General features: G+C 44.8%; 1 protein-coding gene across 6 annotated transcripts in view; it reads right to left on the bottom strand.

Moving 5' to 3' along the window:
- The window catches only part of SMARCA2 (SWI/SNF related, matrix associated, actin dependent regulator of chromatin, subfamily a, member 2), a 216,339-nt gene that overhangs the window by 150,600 nt on the left and 44,451 nt on the right, over positions 1–21,288 (bottom strand). For all 6 annotated transcript variants that reach the window (XM_023539439.2, XM_064290573.1, XM_064290571.1 and 3 more), the window contains exons 6-9: positions 11,270–11,396; positions 7,531–7,704; positions 5,301–5,474; positions 1,251–1,421 (exon numbers count right to left, since the gene is read on the bottom strand). In XM_023539439.2, the coding sequence (XP_023395207.2) occupies positions 1,251–1,421; positions 5,301–5,474; positions 7,531–7,704; positions 11,270–11,396 (646 nt within the window). The remainder of the gene's footprint in view (positions 1–1,250; positions 1,422–5,300; positions 5,475–7,530; positions 7,705–11,269; positions 11,397–21,288) is intronic.

The raw sequence follows: 21,288 nt of genomic DNA, 5'->3' as shown, positions 1-21,288 counted from the left end.
GCTTCAAAGGTGATCTCTGTTCACAGTCCTGCCCCCAGCGGGTGACTCTTACATCAAAATGTAATGTCTGCAAAGCAGAGATTCTAAATCTCACCCTCTACTCCTCATGGTAATTAGGATATACTTTACATAAGACTTTTTTTCCTGTAACTAACTCACGCCTTTATCTGCATGCCTCCTTTACTGTGGCATCAGGGTAGCAGAACCGAATGAGCTATTTTGGCATACCCATCTGTCCCAGCTGTTGTCGGTGGCTGCCCTCGAGTCAGCCCGATTCATAGTAACTCCAAGCATAACTGGATCGGACCACTGTGATCCTAGGGTTTTCATAGGCTGATTTTTGGAATTAGTTCACCAGGCCTTTCTTCCTAGTCCATCTTAGCAACACGCAAGCCCTTGACAGACTGGTGGTGGCGGTGCACGAGGGGCACTGGCTGGGAATCAAACCTGGGACTCCATACAAAGGTGAGAATTCTACCACGGAACCACCACTGACCTCATCCGTCCAAATAAACAGGCTGAAATATGTTCCACAAGTACCCCCAAACTATCTCTTACAACTTCCTCTGGCTGCTTTCCATCTGTACACTGTGTTTTCCTCTTCATTTTCATTCCAGGTTCTTAACGCCGAGGTCCCCTGCCACGCTGGCATTAAACTAAAAACAAGCTGTTAATTAGGATTCATGACTTTCCTTTTCCTATTGACTGTGTGTGTGTGTATACTTCCTAAGTTTCTCATTACTTTGCAAGGTACTTAATTTTTAAATATTGTATCAAATGATGGAAATATGGACTGAACTCTTTCGGTTGGACACATCCTATCCATAAGCCCTCACCCCAGGTATGCTGCCCAATACACTTAATCAACTCACGCTGTACCCATTTGTTGCTGTGGTAGCTGCAAGTGAGTCAGTCAGCTCTGACTCACGGCGACCCCATGTGCGTCAGAGTAGAACTGTGCGCCATAGGACTTTCTGTGCTTGATTTTTCAGAAGTAGGTTGCCATGCCTTTCTTTCTAGGTGCCTTTGGGTGGGCTCGAACTTCCAACCTTTCAGTTAGCAGCTGAGCTTGTTAACCATTTGCACCAGCTGGGGACCTGAATACCCATTTAACCCATTTAATTTTTGCAATTCAGTAGTCACACCTTTCCACAAGTATAGTAAGTAGTATCATTTAAGAGAAATGCACGCCTTAAGATAGTCCCTGCTGATACAGCGACGTGGCCACCATCACCACGAGGGCTACTTGCCTTCTTTCTCCTCCTCCTCTTCTTCTTCTCTTTGGCTGCTTGGGCTTGCTTGTGCTCCCAAACCAGGTTGGTCAGGTTGGCTACATACTCGTCTGTCTGCTGCAAAAGGTAAGCTAGACGCCTGTCTTTCTTTTGATCAATCAGTTTTCTATAGCCTTCTTCATCTTCAGCCTGTGAAGGGGAGAGGAGCATAATGAGAACATAATAAACATTTATTGTTGTCGTTAGCTGCCATCGAGTGGAGCTTCGACCCGCGGTGACCCCATGCATGATAGAATGAAACACTGCCCAGTCTCGCGCCATCCCCATGATCAGTTGTAGATCGGACCACTGTGACCCACAGGGTTTTCATTGGCTGATTTTTGGAAGTAGATTGCCAGGTCCTTCTTCCTAGTCTTAGTCTGGAAGGTCTACTGAAAGCCATTCGGCATCATCAACACACAGCCTCCACTGACAGATGGTGGTGGCTGCGCATGAGGTGCACTGGCCAGGACTCGAACCCAAGCCTCCCACGTGGAAGATAAGAATTCTGCCGCTGAACCACCACTGCCCCCATAAATGTGTGCAGACAATCCTTTTTGCCCTCCTCCCTCCCCTTGACATGTGTGAACTTTGACTGGTGGTGACTGGTGGTGCACAAGCTGTCACACGCAGGCGGGACAGGAGGGCCCCAGGGAGGTGGACAGCGAAGTCCTACGACAGTGAAAAAGGCAGAGTAGGCCACACGGCCATGCTCCGTGGCCAACACCAAGGGGCATGTGATGTGATCAAGCACTTTGAATCAACAATCATTTTCTTCTATGGCTTTCAACTACACACACACACACACACACACACACACACACACACACAAAGTCAAAATTTGACAATTCACCAACTGAAGTCGACTCTTATCTTTTTATTTTGGATAATTTCATATGTAAACAAAAGCAGAGAGAATGGCCAGGCAAACCCTCCCATAACCATCATCGAGGAACAAAAATCAACTCGTAGTCGAAAACGCAGACCAGGATTTCAAAATCTCAGGGGATCCAGACTTCACGGAGCCACAGAAGCTAGACAAACCCCTGAAACTATTGTCTGAGATAATCCTTAAACCTTAAACCAAAAATATCCTCTGAGGTCTTCTTTAAACCAAACAGTAGCTTAGCTTCATTAGTAAAGAATATCTTTCTTGAACACCATGCTTTTTAAAGAACTACCTACATGGGATCAAACCGACAACGCAACTCAAAAGATTAGACGGGGACCTTAGGGAGCAGTGAGTTTATGTTAATGCGGGAGGGACAACTCAGAAAAGCAGGGTGAGGATGGTTGCACAACCTGAAGAACGTCATCAGTGTCTCTGAACTGTCCACGCAGAAACTATCGAATTGGTGTGTGTTCTGCTGTGTATATTCTCAGCAACAACAACAAAGTCAATTATAAAACAAAAATAAAAACAGACTCCTAGCCCCTCCTGTCTCAGCACGGCTCTTCCTTCAACTCCTCATTCCAGCCACAAACTGGACTCTCTGGAAGCAAACCCCAGACATAAGGTCCTGTCATTCCTGAATATCTCAAGAAGCATTTCTAAAGATAAGGAATCAACTGGGCTTTTTAACAAATAACACTTCAATACTTGAAGACAACGTTTTTGGCATTGCAAGCATTGTGGCTGATAGGAAAGGTCAACGTTGGGGAATTTTTGTTACAGGCCTGACCGGAGTTAGGGACCTCGGGGACTGGGATCATTTAGTGCCTGAGGTCTGGTTGTTGCTCAGCAGTACAGCAGGCACTGCCACCTCCCGTTAAGCAACATGACAAGGTTAAACGGAATGAAAACACTGATGAGCTGTGGAACCATTTCAAGAGAGATCTTTCGTATACATCTCAATAAAAGGACGCCCCAAAATACTTTTCTCACGGGACGCCAGGATCAAAGAAACACGTCACGAAATCCTCAAGGGACGATTCCACTCCAGGAAAGGTCGGGCTCTTCCGTCCCGGGGTGTCATTACAGAAAGTACCAGAACGACAGCAGCTCCATCGCTCAGTCTACCTGCTGAGCGCCCCGTGGATGAACGTGAACCTCAAATGTTATTACAACTCTAATTGCTTTTGGTTCTGGTTGATCTCACTTGAAGAAAGAGTGATTAAAAAAAAAAAAAAAACTTCAGTCTCTCTGTTATCTGAGTATCCCATCATTTAATTGCAAAAATTAATCATTTGCAAACGCCTAATCATTAGTGTCAAACCAATCTGTTACTGAAGTTCTGAGACAGTTTTACTTCATGGAATCAGACAAATGTGCCTGCTTACAGCTCAGATGGCTGTAAAATGGTCACAATTAGCTGCTGAGCAATCTTTTGGCCAGCCCCCTCCTTCCCAAAAACAGGAGAGGGAAGGCAGGATAAAACACTAAGCTTCAGTGGTACCTAGACACAGAGGCTTTCAAAATATAGCTTTGGCTCTCTGGAAACCAAAATAAAAAATAATGAAAACAAAAGACAAATCAGCAATGAAGAGAGCAGCCTGGAGAGTTTTCCAGGGACATAATTACGGACTGCGGCTAATGACTTTACCTTCATCCAGTCAGGCATCACGCCCCAGAAGGAAATTCGTGAGCTCCCATCCTTACAGAGCAGACACCCTTCTCCAAAACTTACTGTATGCTCTGAGGCCCAATTATAAACATGATGATCAATGAAGCCAAACACTCAGGCCAATGATCTAAATGGATCCCTTCTGTGTCAGGCCAATGATCTAAATGGATCCCTTCTGTGTTTACCTGTCCATTAAAAAACAACCCCAGTGCCAATGCAATGGTCCACGAACAGCCTTCGACAACAACACGGCTAGTGCAAAAAAAAACCAACATTCTGAAATTAACTTCAAAACCACTTTTTACACTGTTAGAGAATAATAATTCCTATCATTAAAAAAAAAAAGAAGTACCAGAGACTTGAAGAACACAGACCTTCTTAGTTTCTGAGGTACAACTTAATGAGTTACTTCCTCCACAGCGACTTGTGTCACTAGTCTCAAAGGAGCAATATTTTAGAAAGAACTGCAGTTCTATTCTTCCAGACCTGGTTACCACACTCCTGCAAAAAATATGTGTGCTAAAACAAAACAAAAAAAAAATATGTGTGCTGTGTGCCATCAAGTCGATTTCGGCTCATAGCGACCCTATGGGACAGAGTAGAACTGCCCCATAGGGTTTCCAAGGAGCGGCTGGTAGATTCGAACTGCCAACCTTTTGGTTAGCAGCCGAGCACTTAACCACTTCACCGCCAGGGCTCCTCTGCAAAATATAGTACCTTCTTTATGTGAGAAGCTGTGATGTGAACAGCAATGCCATCCTGGGCCATGGTGATACTACACCCAGCAGCTGTCCTCCTAGGTTTGTGGCATGCTTTGTTTAGGAAAGGAAAATATGTTTTCGGTCCATCTGCCTGAAGTTAAGCAGGGACTTACTAGTATTTCTGATAGGCAGCTTTCACTTTCTCCTTCTGTTGCTGTTAGCTGCTGTCAAGTCAGCCTCCAACTCCTGTGACCCCATGTACTAAGGAACGAAACACATCCTGGGCCTGCGCCATCCCCATGATTGGTTGTGATCAGACCTCTGTGATCCATAGGGTTTTCACTGGCTGATGCTCGAAAGTAGATCGCCAGGCCTGCCCTCCTGCCTTCCTCGTCCACCTTAGTATGGAAGCTCCGCTGAAACCTGTTCAGCATCATAGCAACGTGCGAGCTTCCACTGACAGGTGGTGGCTGCACGTGAGGTGCCTTAACCAGGAATCGAACCCGGACCTCTAGCAGGGAAGGCAAAAATTCTACCACTGAACCACCAAAGCCCTCCTTCCCTTAAAAAAAAAAAAAAAAAAAACCTGTTGCTGTCTGATTCACAGAGACCCTACAGGACCAAGCAGAAGTGCCCCATAGGATTTTCAAGGCTATAAATCCTTACGGAAGCAGGCTGCCACATCTTTCTCCTGCGTCTCCTCTTACTGCCCCCCATGTACATGTGAACTGAGCATTTCCCATCCCTGCCACTGGGCCCCTTACCATCAGTCTCCGCATTCTCTCCTTTTCAATCCGCTCCGTCTCTTTCTTCTGCTCCCTTTCAGTGTTGGCATGCCAAGTCGCCACGGCTTTCGAAAGCTTCTGGATCTTCCCAGCCACAGACCGATGGTACTCCTTAAAGTCTTTTGCATGTTGCAGAATACTGTTCAGGTATTCCTACAGGGATCCAAGGGAGAAAACAAAGAATATTTAAACTCCATTTCCAACTATCCCATGAAGGTTGCAATTCAGTCGAAGAAGAGAAATGCGTGTGTATTTAACAAACAGAAAAACCTCGAATCAATTTTGTGACGGGCGCCATGGTGTGTCTCTGAAGCTGAGGTATCAGAGTTTGGCCTATCAGAGTTCGCTTTGTTGCAAGGCCTTGGAGAGAAGCCTCCTCAGCCTCAAGGTGTGGCCACATGGAGACGGGAAGATGGACAGACACCTACATAACATCAGTGACAAAATTTAAAGCAAATCTTTCCAAAATGACCCTGGAGGATGAAGGTGTGCCCAGTGAGAATCGGGTTATAAAAACGAAGTTAAATAAAAACCAAACCAGTTGCCATCAAGTCAATTCCAACCACTGGCGACCCCACGTGTGACAGAGTAGAACTGTGCTCCACTGGGTTTTCAACGGCTGATTTTTCAGAAGCAGATCACCAGGCCTTTCTTCTGAGGGACCTCTGGGTGGACTCGGACCACCAACCTTTTGTTTAGCAGCCAAATGCATCAACCGTTTGCAGCACCCAGGGCCTCCATAACTTAAATACTCTCAGGTAACTCCATCATGATTCAAAGTAAGTTTATCCAGAGCTAAAATTGTCATGTGTAATTTGCGTCTACTTTTTAAATACGAGCAGGGAAATGTGTACCCTGGTTACAATAAACTCCAACATTTTTTCAAAAGCTAAACTAAGCTGGGCACTAAATTAGGCACAGAGAAACAAACATAAAATTTACAGGGTTATGACCCAAAATCAAATCCAACAGCAAAATATTTCCATACTCCTGGAAAGGAATTTTTTAAATATTTGCTCCTGTGAAATCTCCAACTGGGCTCTTCAAAGCGCCCAGGATACTACATCGCTGTTTTTTATAAAAATAACATTTTGTTCTCTCCTTCCCTTTCCTAAGTTTCCTCTCCCCAGGGCTTTGCTGCAGGCGACCCACCTATGCCTACCCAGTCAGCAGCTTCCCATGTGATCGTGAGTATGACACCTCTTTGGAATTCAGGAAAGCTGAGGCCTAACCCCCATCCTGCTACTGACCTTTGTGTGACCTTGGGCAGGTCATTCACTTAGCTGTCTGAGCCTAAGTTTCCTCTTCTTGGAACAGAAGTGGTTGGCCTTTGTAACCTCCCAGGAACTTCTCCATTCTGTAACTTCACCACCACCCGCAATGATACATTCAGCAGTACTTCCAGCTGCATCCGATCACTTAATGGGACATCTTTGTCAAAATGAGCTGAATGACGAAATCTATCATTATACTAACTTTTCTTAATAAGCGACTACTAAGAACTGTAACCAGAACGACAGATAATTCTCTGAAAGGTCTATGTTGTTGCTGTCAGGTGCCGTTGAGTGGATCCCAACTCATAGAGACCCCATGTGACAGAGGAGCACTGCCCCATAGGGTTTCCTTGGCTGTAGTCTTCACAGAAGCAGATCGCCAGGTCTTTTTCCCAAGGAGCTGCTGAGTAGGTTTGAACCCCTAACCTTTCGGTTAGCAGCTGACCGCTTTAACTACTGTGCCACGAGGGTTCCTAAGTGGGCTGGATAGTGTCCCCCAAACTTCACATCTATTTGGAATCTCAAAATATGGCCTTAGCTGGAAATAGGGTCTCTGCAGATGTCAGGAGTTAAGGATCCCAAAATGAGATCATCCTGGGGTTAGGGTGGGCCCTAAGTCCAATGGCTGGTGTCTTTATAAGAGAAAGGAGAGGGAGATTTGGAGGCAGAGAGACACAGAGAAGGTCAAAGGAAGATGGAGGCAGAGGCTGGGGCGATACGTCCCTAAGTCCAAGAACACCAAGCCTGCCAGCAACCAGCAGAAGCTGGGACAGAGGCGTGGGGTCGTTTCCCTCGGAGCCTCCAGAAGGAAGCAGCCCTACTGACACCGTGTTCAGACTGGCAGCCTCCTGACCCGGGAGAGACCACAGGCCTGCTGTTTTAAGTCACCCAGTGGGTGGGCACTCAGGACACCAGGAGGGGGTCTGCCTGAGTACCTGGTGCTTCTGCCGCCGTTTCCTCTCCTGCTCAATCTTCTGCTGCTTCTCCAGCTTCTCCGTCATCCGCGCTTCCCTCAGAGTCTGGCGCTTGCTCCGTTTGTAGGCCTTGGAGTTGAGAGCCGTCTCGAGGGTCGTGTCCCGGCGCATGCAGGCCACCACCTCCTGCCTCAGCTGTGGAGAGAAGAGCAGTTAGTGCGCCTCCTTTGTGGGAAGCCGATTCCTGAACCCTGATCCTCTCATTTCCACTCGATGGAACAGAAAGGGGGACTCGTCACACGGTTCTCAATCACCAAAAAAGACCAAAGAGCCAGCTGCCGTCCACTCAGTTCTGACTCATGGTGCCCCCGTGTGTGTCAGAGCAGAACTGAGCTCCGTAGGATTTTCAAGGGCTGATTTTTCTAAAGTAGGTCTCCAGGCCTTTCTTCCAAGGCACCTCTGGATGGACTCGAACCACCAACCTTTGGGTTAGCTGCTGAGTGCTTAACCATTTACGCCACCCAGGGACCTTCTTTCTCAATCGCAGCTGGCCTTTTATCAAATGAAGGAACTAGATCATGCCAAATGTGTGTGGGATTTTCAAAGATGGTATAAGCTTTCTTTCCAAATAAGTCAGACAAAAGCAACTCTAGGGCTGTAACAGTAAAAAAGGAAGTAAGCGTTGCCCTGGCTTTTGAATAAATTAATTCATTCTATTTAATTATTCTAATGATATTAATTACATAATAGGCTTTTAAAATGTTTTACTTCGTTTTAAAAACCACACTAACACTCTCTTTGTGTTTAAGGATTAGCTGTAAGGATTCTCTGCTAAAAGAATAAAAGAAATGCTTTCTTCTCACAACGTAAGGTGGCAGCAGGTACCTAAACAATGTTAATTAAGAACCTCAATAGACAGGGTGGGGGATACTGGTTCTGGCTGCCTTCCATCCCTAACAATGATACCTTCCAAAAGTAGCTTGACAATACGTCATGGACTTATTTTATAGCATCATAACTGAAACCCTGGTGGTGTAGTAGTTAAGAGTTACAGTTGTTAACCAAAGGGTTGGCAGTTCAAATCCACCAGGTGCCCCTTAGAAACTCTGTGGGGCAGTTCCACCCTGTCCTATAGGGTTACTATGAGTCAGAATCGACTTGATGGCAGCGGGTTTGGGTCTTTTTTTTTTGTTTGTTTTATCAATATTTTACCTGATATGGTAGAAAGGAACTGGGGCGGGGGGTGGGAATACGTGTTAAAATAATAATTCAAAAGAATCTGAAATCAGTATCAATTACAGTTGATGTAATTGGGAAACTTCACAGATAACAGATTTTTCAGTAGTTATCAAACAACAACCAGAGATCGATAAAAGGCCAACATAATGAAGCTGATTTGAACATAATCTTATTTCTGAAAGTCTATTTGGTAGATATTTACTCATTTAACAAAATTTTACCAAACACTTTATGGTATTATATATGATGTGATATTACTTATAATATTTTATTATGCATATCGGAAGTCCCCTATAGGAAAGAAGTACATGGAACTCAGAGAGTTTTTGTTATTGTAGCTTAAATTCACTCTCACGAACCTAAAGCCAAGCAGGACTGAGCTACCCTGGTGCCTCTTGTGTTATTGTAACCAATAAGACACACCAAAATGGGGTAGCCTTGTGATTTCTGCCACATCCTCCAACACACCAAAAAAAAACCCATTGCCATTGAGTCAATTCCAACTCATAGCAACCCTACAGGACAGGGAAGAACTGCCCCATAGAGCTCCCAAGGAGTGCCTGGTAGATACGAACTGCTGACCTTTTGGTTAGCAGACAAGCTCTTAACCACTATGCCACCAGGGTTTCGAGTCATGTAATTCAATACTTCCAAATGACTTTCGCTCACTAATGAGTCATTCTGCATGCCCCGGGGCCTCAGCAGAACATGCCTTTCTGACTAACAACGAAGAAGGCTCCAGCTGAGCCCAGGGAGGTGAGGCATTCCACTGAAGACCAGCCCCTTCTGGGTCCACCAGACAAGAGTCATCAAGGTGAAAATGAGCTCTAACTTCTTCCCTCTAGCTTCCCTCCTACCGATTTAGAAACCAGCGTGCACCATAAAAATGTATTATCATATTAACTTTTGTTAGTTAAACAAAAACAAAAACAATTGCCATTGAGTTGATCTTGACTCATGGCAACCCCATGTGTGTCAGAATAGAATTGTGTTCCACACGGTTTTCAATGGCTGATTTTTCAGGAAGTAGATCAGTAGCCCTTTCTTCTGATGTGCCTCTGGGTGGGCTCGAACTGCCAACTTTTGGTTAGTAGCTGAGCATTTAACCATTTGCACCACCCAAGGACTCCACTTTTATTAGTGAGTGACTACTAAGAACCATGGGAGTCCCTATGTGGTGCAAACAGTTAAGCACTCAACTATTAACCTGAAGGCTGGCAGTTTGAACCCACCCAGAGGTGCCTCAGAAGATAGGCCTGGTGATCTGCTTTCAAAAGCCCACAGCCTTGAAAACCCCATGGAGCAGTTCTACTCTGCTCACAAGAGGTCGTCATGAGTCGGAATTGACCGGCAGCTAACAAGAGCATCAGGGGCGGATTAACCAGCAAGCAGAGTATGCACGGGCTTAACTGTCTTCACTTACTAATATGCAGTGCACAATTTCAGCTGTTTTTTTTTTACCACATCTAACAGGTGAAATTGTGCACTACAGGTTAGTAAGTAAGCCCATGAGTACCTTGCTTATTGGGTAATCCATCCCCGAAAAGCAACAACAGCTAAGAACCATATGGAGAACAATAGGTATTTCCCTGAAGTATATGTGTCAGTAGCTGGGTCTGATGTGGTCAAATGTTCCAAACTTAGGTTCTGAGAATAATCAACATTTATAAGACAGAGTTTTATGTATTTGTATAAACGATGAGCTATTAAGTTCAGAGCGGCTATCACATTTTGTTGAAATATTTTTCACAGCCATGGCTAATCTTTCGTGTTTGTGGTTATACACTCTGGGCTACTACCTTCTGGCTTTTCTTTGTAGCTCATAAAAGGAGTGATCTCATTTCCTTACCAGGTTGGATTCACAGCAACAAATGCCGTAGCCTTGGCTTTGTAAACCATGTTTTGTCGTTAGGTGCCGTCAACTCAATTTCGACTCACAGAATTGCCTCATAGGGTTTTCTAGGCTGTAATCTTTAATCTTTAGCCCTAGTTGTGCAGTGGTTGAAGTGATCGACTGCTAACCCAAAGGTCAGGGGTTCGAAACCACCAGCGGCTCCGAGGGAGACAGATGTGGCAGTCTGCTTCCATTGGGATTTATAGCCACGGAAACCCTGTGGGGTCACTATGAGTCAGAATCGACTCTACGGCAGTGGGTTTCGGTTTGGAATCTCTACAGGAACAAATCACTAGGTTTTTCTCCCATGGAGCCGCCAAGTGGGTTCGGACCATCAACCTTTTGGCTGGTGGCCGAGCGATTAATCATTGCACCACCAGAGCTCCTTTTGTAAACCTCAGCAGAGAAGAAAAATGTTTCAGATACACAGAAGAGAAAAACAGAGAAATCTGCAGCTCCTTCTCACTACTTTCAGCTGTGTACTGGCTGGGCTAAGAGATACACGATTTTCCTAAGTTTATATTTTTGTAACCATCTTGAAAAGGCTTGAGGAGCCTGCCAGATTACACTCGCTGAACAATTACATTTATTTCCCACGTCTCAGATTCGCTGGGGAAAAGGAATTACCTGACGCTGGAAATTAAGTAACCGGAGTGCCTTCAGTTCCACGGTTGCTTTGGTTCGTAAATCTGGTGGCAGGGAGCCAGGCAGGTTTTCCAGCTCTTGTATCCTGTGAGCTATGCGGGCCTGGAGTCTAAACGAGATAATAAAATGGGTAGGCGGGGGGTGGAAATACTCACTGCAATTCAGCCTTAAATGATAAACAACCACCTTAGGTTTAAATTCATGGCAAAACATATCCCCGGTACTGGCGGCCAGTGTCTGACACCCAACTAGATTTTCTGATGTTCAGCAGAGAAAAACTCACTTGGCATTTGTTCAGATAGATGCTGAATGTTACTCAACACTCTGAGCTCCCATATAACCTCAACGGTTAAGCGCTTGGCTGCTCACTAAAAGGTTGGTGGTTCGAATACACCCAACGGCTCTACAGGAGAAAGACCCGGCAATCTGCTCCCGTAGAGATTAAAAACCAAAAAAACCAAACCTGTTGATGCTGAGTCAATTCCAACTCACAGTGAGCCTATAGCACAGAGTAGAACAGCCCCACAGGGTTTCCAAGGAGCCGCTGGTACGTCGAATCTCTGGCCTCTTGGTTAGCAGCTGAGCTATCAATCACTGCGCCACCAGGGCTCCATAAAGATTGCAGCCTAGAAAACCCTATGGAGCAGTTCTACTCTGTAACACGTGGGGTGGCTATGAGTTGGAATCGACTCCACGGCACCCAACTACAACACCGGCATCACCCAGGAACGAGACTTCATACTTCATCTGGGAGGAGAGTAGAACGCTGATGCTCGCTCTGAGCAGACAGAGAAGACATATGAGAGAGAAAAATTTAACTTGCTCCCCAACTCCCAGCAAGCCAGGGCACAGCGCTGAGAAAACAGGGTTTCCTTTCTAACTTCTAGTTCTGTCCTAAGGCAACAAGGCCGTCTGTCCTGGTGCCAAGGTGCTGATGTCAACAGCCCGTAAGGCAAGGGCAGTTTTAGGTGCTGAGGTGGCAGAAAGCAGCCAGCCCAAAACATCCGGAAAGAGCTCTGCCAACCACAATTGCGTCCCTGTGGGCAGCGTTCGCTCAAGGAAAGAAAAGGCCAATTAGGCATTTTTAAAAACCACGTTTCGGGCAGCAGATTTAACAGTATCTAAAAACTAAGAGTTTCTGTAAAAGGATTACCAGGGATTTCCATTTTAGTAACCATCAAAAATATAACTGCAGGGAGCCAGGTGCTGCGGAGTCGACTCGGACTCGTGGCAACCCCACAGGTGTCAGAGCAGAACTGTGCTGCTCCCTCCATAGGGTCTTCCATGGCTGACTCTTGGGGAGCAGATTGCCAGGACTTTTTTTCTGAGGCACCACCTCTAGGTGGACTTGAATTGCCAACTTTTTGATTAGCAGCCAAGAGCATTAACCATTTGCTCCACCCAAACCAAAAACCAAACGCGTTGCTGTCGAGCCGATACCGACTCATAGCGACCCTATAGGACAGAGTAGAACTGCCCCACGTTTCCAAGGAGTGCCTGGTGGATTCGAACTGCTGACCTTTTGGGTTAGCAGCTGTAGCACTTAACCACTACACCCCCGGGGTTTTCACTGCACCACCCAGAGATATCTGTAACCACAGGTACTTCCTCGTAACAAGGCAGAACCAAAAATAAAAGACAACTGGCTTTCTTCATTCATTTGGGCTACTATTCCTGTCGCCCAAAAGGCTGGTGTTTTGAATGCACTCAGTGGCTCTGGTTTCAGAGTTCGCCTGGATCCTAACAACATTTTAACCTTAAAAATAATTACATGCCACTTAAATCTTTTTTTTAAGAAACTCCTTTCCTCAAATTTGGGGCAAATCTGTCTTGGGGTATCTCTCCACAAATAAAGAGCTGTAATAAAAACAATAATACACTGAAATAAACCGACATTAACCACACTAAGTACATTAAACGCACAATTGCATTTAATTCTCTCTCCCTCTCTTTCTCGCACGCACACACACGCACACATACACACACAAGGTAAATGCTATAAACAGTTCATTTTATTGATGAGAAAACTGAAGCTTGAAAATATTAAGAAACATGAAGACATCACAGAACTAGGAGAAAGCCAAGATTGCGATCCTGGTCAGGCTGCTATCAAAGCCACTGCACTGATGCTGTAAACCCACTGCCATCAAGCTGACTCCGACTCACCGTAACCCCATGTTTTGCAGACTAGACCTCAGCTCCACAGGGTTGTCAATGGCTGTGATCTTTACAGAAGCAGATCACCAGGTCTTTCTTCCGCGGCACCACCAGGTGGGTGTGAACCACCACCTTTTCAATTAGCAGCCAAGCACAAACCATTTGTGTCAGCCAGTGGTTACCTAATAATATTATGTTGTTGTTATGAGCTGTCGAGTTGGTTCCGACTCAAAGCGACCCTACGGACAACAGAATGAACAACTGCCCAGTCCTGGCCATTCTCACAATAGTTCCTATGCTATTGAACCCACTGTTGCAGCCACTGTGTCAACCCATCTTGTTGAGGGTCTTCCTCTTTTTTGCTGACCATCTATTTTACCAAGCATGATGTCTTTCTCCAGGGACTGATTCCTCCTGAAAATATGTCCTTCCAATGTACGTGAGACACAGTCTTGCCATCCTTGCTCGTAAGGAGCATTCTGGCTGCACTTCTTCCAAGACAGGCTTGTTCGTTCTTTTGGTGGTCCACGGTATACTAAATATTTTTCGCCAACACCACAATTCAAAGGCATCAATTCTTCTTCGGTCTTCCTTATTCATCATCCAGCTTTCACACGCATATGAGATGACTGAAAACACCACAGCTTGTGTAAGGCACACCTTAGTCCTTAAACGGACAACTTTGCTTTTCAATACTTTAAAGAGGTCTTTTGTAGCAGATTTGCCCAATGCCATACCTCTTTCGATTTCTTGACTGCCCTTTCTATGGGTGTTGATCATGGATCCAAATGAAACCCTTGACAACTTCAATCTTTTCTCCATTTATCATGATGTTGCTTATTAGTCCAGTTGTGAGCATTTCTGTTTTATGTTGAGGTGCAGTCCATGCTGAAGGCTTTGATTTTCACCAGTAAGTGCTTCAAGTCCTCTTCACTTTCAGCATGCAAGGTTGTGTCATCTGCATAACACAGGTTGTTAACGAGTCTTCCTCCAATCCTGGTGCCCTGTTCTTCTTCATATAGTCCAGCTTCTTGGATTATTTGCTTAGCATACAGATTGAATAGGTATGGTGAAAGGATACAACCGGGATGCACGCCTTTCCTGACTTTAAACCAATCAGTATGCCCTTGTTCTGTCCGAATGACTGCCTCGTGATCCATGCACAGGTTTCTCATAAGCACAATTAAGTGTTCTGGAATTCCCATTCTTCTTGATGTTATCCATAATTTGTTATGATCCACACAGTCAAATGCCTTACCATAGTCAATAAACCACAGGTAAACATCTAATGATATTATAAAAACCAAATATACTTCCTAACTGAGAACTTCCCTGGACCTGAACTATAAAAGTTAATCATTAAGGATTCTGCTAAAAATTAGTATTACAGTTTTGTCAACCTTTATGATGTTACATACTAATATTAAAAATTAAAGCCTTCTGTGACTTTTTTTTTGTTTTTTTGGGTGACTTAGATGCTGCCAAATATCTTAATACTTCATATAGCCCAATATCAAAATGAGTGCCTTTCCAAACTTATTGTAGTTTGCTTTGGGAGGAAAATAAAACGCCATCTCTTTCAAAAATTTCTAAATAACAATAATGGAAATGCTGAAATTTCCATTGACTTAGTAACACAGTATTTATGATCGATTCCTGTTTTGTTTGATATATACACGTCATTGATTCTGATTTCCCGAATAATCTATCATCAAAATGTGTGACCACTAATATTGTGTGCTGTTGAGTCTGTGAGTTCAAACAACAATGATAAACTTCTAGTCTGTCACTGTCGGGGCAAAACTCTCCCAACTTTCAAATTCTCCCAACTTTCCTCCATGTTCCCTGTTCTCCTGGAATTATCACCATGGTGGTTTTTCACTGCGTGAAACAAACACCTATTTCATTTACCCATCACTGTCTTAAATATCCATACAGTCAAAGCTCCCGAAGTACAGCAGGAGAGGATGAGACTTGACAACTAGAATATTAAGAGAAAAATCCATTATGGAATTTTTTTTTTCCAAATATATAATCTCAAGGGAAAAAATAAAACTGAGACAATTTTACTTTTGCAAGATCAAGGCCATACTAGAGGAAAATTAACTATTACAGTGAGGTTTGAGGACCGCCATCGATTTGGTCATCCTGCTTCCTTGGCTCCAGACTGCTTACAGACCTTCAGCACTAAACATCCTGGCACCCAGACTGTCCTCAGGCATTCCGGTTTATTCCCTTTGACAAAGTAGGTCAGGTGCTAAATTAGAGGAATAGCTGCTTTCTCTCAGCCTTCCATACGACTATGGAAAAACTACAGTTAAGTAAGTAACGTAGGGCTACCAGGCTGACTCTATAAAGATCAGATTTCACTGAACTCAGAGGGCTGGAGCTGGGGGAGGTGGGGCCTTGGGAGGTTGAGAGGGTGGGAGAGGTAGGGGGCTGGGTGAAATGGGGAGTCAGGGGAGGCAGGAGTCGGAGAAGGCAGGAGTCAGGGTAGACGGGGAGTTGGTGGAGGTGGGGAGTTGGGGGAGGAGGGAGTCGGGGGTGGTGGGGAGCTGGGTAAGTGGGGAGTTGGGGTAGATGGGTAGCTGGGGTGTTGGGGGTTGGAAGAGGCAAGGATTTGGGGTGGGGGGAGTCGGGGTAGATGGGGAGCTGGGGTGTTGGGAGTTGGAAGAGGCAAGGACTTGGGGTGGGGGGAGTCGGGGGAGTTGGGGTAGATGGGGAGCTGGAGTTGGGGAGTTGGGGGTAGTAGATGGGGAGTCAGGGAGGTGGGGAGCCTGGTAAGCGTGTAGTCAGGATAGATGGGCAGTCAGGGGAGGTGGGTCGTAGGGGTAGAGGGAGAGTCTGGGGAGGTGGAGAGTTGGGGGAGGTGGGGACGAGGGAGCAGGGAGTCAGGGAAGGTGGGTTGTCGGGGTAGACGGGGAGCTGGGAAAGTGGGGAGTCAGGGTAGACGGGGAGTTGGGGTGTTGGGGGTTGGAAGAGGCAAGGATTTGGGGTAGGAGGACTCCGGGTAGATGGGTAGCTGGAGGTGGGGTGTCGGGGGAGGTGGGGAGTTGGGGGAGTAGATGGGGTGTTGGGGGAGGTGGGGAACTGGGTAAGTGAGGAGTCGGGGTAGATAGGGAGTCGGGGGTTGGAAGAGGCAAGGATTTGGGGTAGAGGAGGGTTGGGTGAGTGGCACCGGAGCGCATGGGGAGCTGGGACTACACCTCTTCCCCCATAAATGCTTCTCCAAAAGCGCCTCGTGGTCTGTCAGCATCCTTCATACCCCCGCAGAGAAGAATCTCTCCTTTCTGCGAGGGATGCTGAGCACAAACACTAACTACAGAGAAGAGGACGGGGTTCCACGGTGAAATCGCCTCTGCACCAACTCAGCACACAGGGGTGGGCAGAGAAGGTGTGGGAGGGGCTTCTTGGACGTAGAAAGTTACATCTTTTTGTTGCTGTTGCCGCTGGTGTTCATAGAAACTTTCATTTCGAATAACGCTCCTCTGCAGACAATCTTGTCTCCCCGTCGGTGGGCTTTAGCAGGTTGTCCCATCAAGAGCTTCAGTACGCTCAACTTGCCGAAACAACACGAGGTAATACCTCCTAACTGCAGGAGACTCACTTAGCGTCCCCCTCATGAGGACAGAAGATGGAAGCAGAATTAGGTTGCTCGGGTTTTTTCTAAAGACTGAACGGCCAAACAAGAGGGGCTACTCTTCTGGCAAGAAACAGGGTCCTATTAAAAGCAACAGATATTTGCTCAGGTCCAGAGGAGAAGTTTAGGATCCCTGTAGGAGAGTTACTTGAACAGAAAAGGACACTGGTACATTTTGTTCCTTCAAGGAGCTGGAGGACACTTTAGAAAGAGGGAGAGAGAGAGAGAGGCCAGGCTTTTTGTAACTGTGCTGATAAAGGAGCTATTGGTAAGGTCTGAGAAGGGCTTTTCAGGGTTGGGATGAAGGCCAGGGCAGGACGCAAATCCCAGGGAAGCAGCTTCTCTTTGCTTCCTCCAACAAGGACGACGAGCTACCGTCTTCATACTAAATTCCGACTCGAGACCAAAGATGACGGACAAAAGTCAAAGCTGCCCTTCCCAAATAAACGACTCTGAGTGTGAAATACCTCTGTCACACACACGTTTGTGGAGTTAGTTTATATACCAACGTTGTCAGTTCCTGTAGCACTGAGAGCAGATATTTAAGTCTAAGTGAAAGAAAGTGCAGTTAGGTACACTGAAGCAGGCAAGGGTTAGGGTGTCGAAAACAAAACAGACAAACGGAAAGGCCATGGAAACGTGTCTCTGGCCCTTATTATCGGGGGGAGAGGGGAGGGGAGGCAATAAAGTTCTATCACAAAAGAACGATGGTCAGATAGAAAAGATTCAATGAAATGGGGGAAAAAACTTTTAACGGGAGCGCTTGTACAAATCTGAGACAACGTGTTCATTCACAGAAACCTATGTATGCTATGGCTGGATAAAGAAGGCCAATCTGCCAAAATTCTGATTTCATGACCAACAAGAAATAGCAGCCACCTGGCTTAGAAGTTTAAAAAATTAAGATTCTGGCCATTTTCTTTCAATTTCTGTAGACAAGGTAAGTGGTATAATAATAACCAAAAAAATGAATGTCTGCCAAAGAATTTTCGACAGGTGATTTTGGCTGAAACCAAGTTCATCACATTGTCAAGGAGGTTTCATTTAAGACTACGCTCAAATCCACCCTCAGGTGATAAAGACACACTGGACCCTTCTAGGTATCAGTGCTAAAGGCGAGCCAGTCGTTTCAACGCAGATGCCCAAAAGTTCAACAGTTTCTTAGCTGTCTTTTACAAGTGCCTAAGGGACTTAATCAAACCCGTTTTAAGGGATAAATTTAACTAATCGCTGCAGTCGAACCATTTATCTTCAGTCAGAAACCAGCTATCACTGTACAACCAAAAAAAATAACAGAAGCCCCTGTGTTGCTGCTGCTATAAACCTTTGCTGCTTCTAGAGAGAGCCATAGAGGAATTTCAGGCCAGAGGACCCACTAGCTTTCTGGACCCAGGGTTGTCCAGATCCATCATTCCAAAAGCCAAAAGCCATGAAGCTTTACAAAAGGGGAAAAATTCATCAAGCAATAGGAAGAATAAGAAAAACAGCCATTTCATCACATCCTGCAATGCTTGTAATTAAAAAAAAATATATGTATAAACCCATGTATATACATATGTATATACACACACACACATATGTGCATATATGGATTTGTTGTTAGCTGCTTTCAATCAGCCTGGATTCACAGAGACTGCATACAGAATGGGATTGGATCACTGTGATCCAAAAGCTTTTCATTGGCTAATTTTCAGAAGATCACCAGACCTTTCTTCCTGGTCCATCTTAGTCTGGAAGCCCTGCTGAAATCTGTTCAGCTTCAGGGCAACACGCAAGCCTCCACTGACAGGTGAGTGGTGGCTTCACATGAGGTGCACTGGCTGGGAATGAAACCTGGGTCTCCCACCTGGAAGGCAAGAATTTTATATAGTGGAAGAGTTAAATTATACTACGTAATACTGTATGTTCAGGGGACTAGCCATTAAGATCACTTCCCAAAAAGGTGCTAAACTGAGCTCACTATAAGAAAGGTCTGCAATTAAAATTCTGGCAGTAAAAGATAATTTCAGAGTCAGCAAAAATAAATAATTAAAAAAGCACATGCAAAAAACACAGGCTGAGTAAGGGAAAACCATCCAGAAATGTTACATAAAACATCTATCTTGTGAGGGTAGTTTGCAATATTTAGTAAAGATACTGATAGCACAAATAACTTCAAGGTAGGGGAAAAAATGTTAGCTTTAGGAAGTTAGAATTTTAGAGTAACTGAGTGATACTTCTCTCCCCCATTGCTGTTTCAATACTTTTGACTTTTTTATTCAATAGTAGCATAAAGTACTGCATTGGAATACTGCACTGTTGTTTGGCTCCAGATGAGTATACTGTTCTAGTACTCAGCTTGACAACACACAGCGATCATTCACCCAGCAGAATCTGCCTATCAGCACCAACATTATTAATTGATGGCAGGCATCCAGCTCTCTAGGGCTGCGTGAAGTGCTGGAAACAGCAACATAAAGGCTCTTAATTGATAATTAGTAATAGTAATGAGAGTAACAACACGCTTTCCATCCAAAAAAGCTAAACACACCTCATCGTAAGTTACTGTGCTTCCTCTCTGTGTAGCTCTCAAAGCTGGTAACTTAGAATTTGAATCTTATCACAAGTGATCACATGCTTTTCGATACAGATTAATGTAACAGTTTAAAAGGGAGCCCAGACGTTGTTTACTGACATTCTCTGTAATTTTTTCATTCTGATTTTCTTTTAAATTAAATCATATTTTGGGAAAAAAATAGCAGCTAATGTTTACTGCCCCCACGTGTCTGTCAGTTTGTCGTACTGTGGGGGCTTGTGTGTTGCTGTGATGCTGGAAGCTATGCCACTGGTATTCAGATCCCAGCAGGGTCACCCATGGAGGACAGGTTTCAGCTGAGCTTGCAGGCTAAGACGGACTAGGAAGAAGGACCTGGCAGTCTACTTCTGAAAAGCATTAGCCAGTGAAAACCTTATGAATAGCAGCAAAACATTGTCTGATATAGTGCTGGAAAATGAGCCCCCCAGGTTGGAAGGCACTCAAAAGATGACTGGGGAAGAACTGCCTCCTCAAAGTACAGTCGACCTTAATGACGTGGACGGAGGAAAGCTTTTGGGACCGTCATTTGCTGATGTGGCACGACTCAAAATGAGAAGAAACAGCTGCAAACATCCATTAATAATCTGAACCTGAAATTTACGAAGTATGAATCTAGGAAAATTGGAAATCGTCAAAAATGAAATGGAACACATAAACATCAATATCCTAGGCATTAGTGTGCTGAAATGGACTGGTATTGGCCATTTTGAATCAGACAATCATATAGTCTACTATGATGGGAATGACAACTCGAAGAGGAATGGTGTTGCATTCATCGTTAAAAAGAATGTTTCAAGATCTATGCTGAAGTACAATGCTATCAGTGAAATATCCATATGCCCACAAGGAAAACCAGTTAATACGACTATTATTCAAATTTACACACCAACCACTAGGGCCAAAGATGAAGAAATAGAAGATTTTTATCAGCTGCTGCAGTCTGAAATTGACTGAACATGCAATCAAGATGCATTGATAATTACTGGCGATTGGAATGTGAAAGTTGGAAACAAAGAAGAAGGATCAGTAGTTGGAAAATATGGCCTGGGCGATAGAAACAATGCCGGAGATCGAATGACAGAATTTTGCAAGACCAATGACTTCTTCATCGCAAATACCTTCTTTCACCAACATAAACGGCGACTATACACATGGACCTCGCCAGATGGAACACACAGAAATGAAGTTGACTACATCTGTGGAAAGAGACAATGGAAAAGCTCAATATCATCAGTCAGAACAAGGCCAGGGGCCGACTGTGGAACAGACCATCAACTGCTCATATGCAAGTTCAAGCTGAAACTGAAGAAAATCACAGCAATTCCATGAGAGCCAAAATATGACCTTGAGTATATTCTACCTGAATTTAGAGACCATCTGAAGAATAGATTTGACGCATTGAACCCTAGTGACCGCAGACCGGACGAGTTGTGGAATGACATCAAGGACATCATCCATGAAGAAAGCAAGAGGTCACTGAAAAGACAGGAAAGAAAGACAAGACCAAGATGGATGTCAGAGGAGACTCTGAAACTTGCTCTTGAGTGTCAAGCAGCTAAAGCAAAAGGAAGAATTGATGAAGTAAAAGAACTGAACGGAAGATTTCAAAGGGCCTCTTGAGAAGACAAA

This window comes from Loxodonta africana, chromosome 9 (genome assembly GCF_030014295.1).
Source record: "Loxodonta africana isolate mLoxAfr1 chromosome 9, mLoxAfr1.hap2, whole genome shotgun sequence".
In the NCBI taxonomy this organism is placed as follows: domain Eukaryota; kingdom Metazoa; phylum Chordata; class Mammalia; order Proboscidea; family Elephantidae; genus Loxodonta; species Loxodonta africana.
The sequence above is the reverse complement of the archived record's forward strand: the minus strand, read 5'-3'. Positions and strand labels throughout refer to the sequence as shown.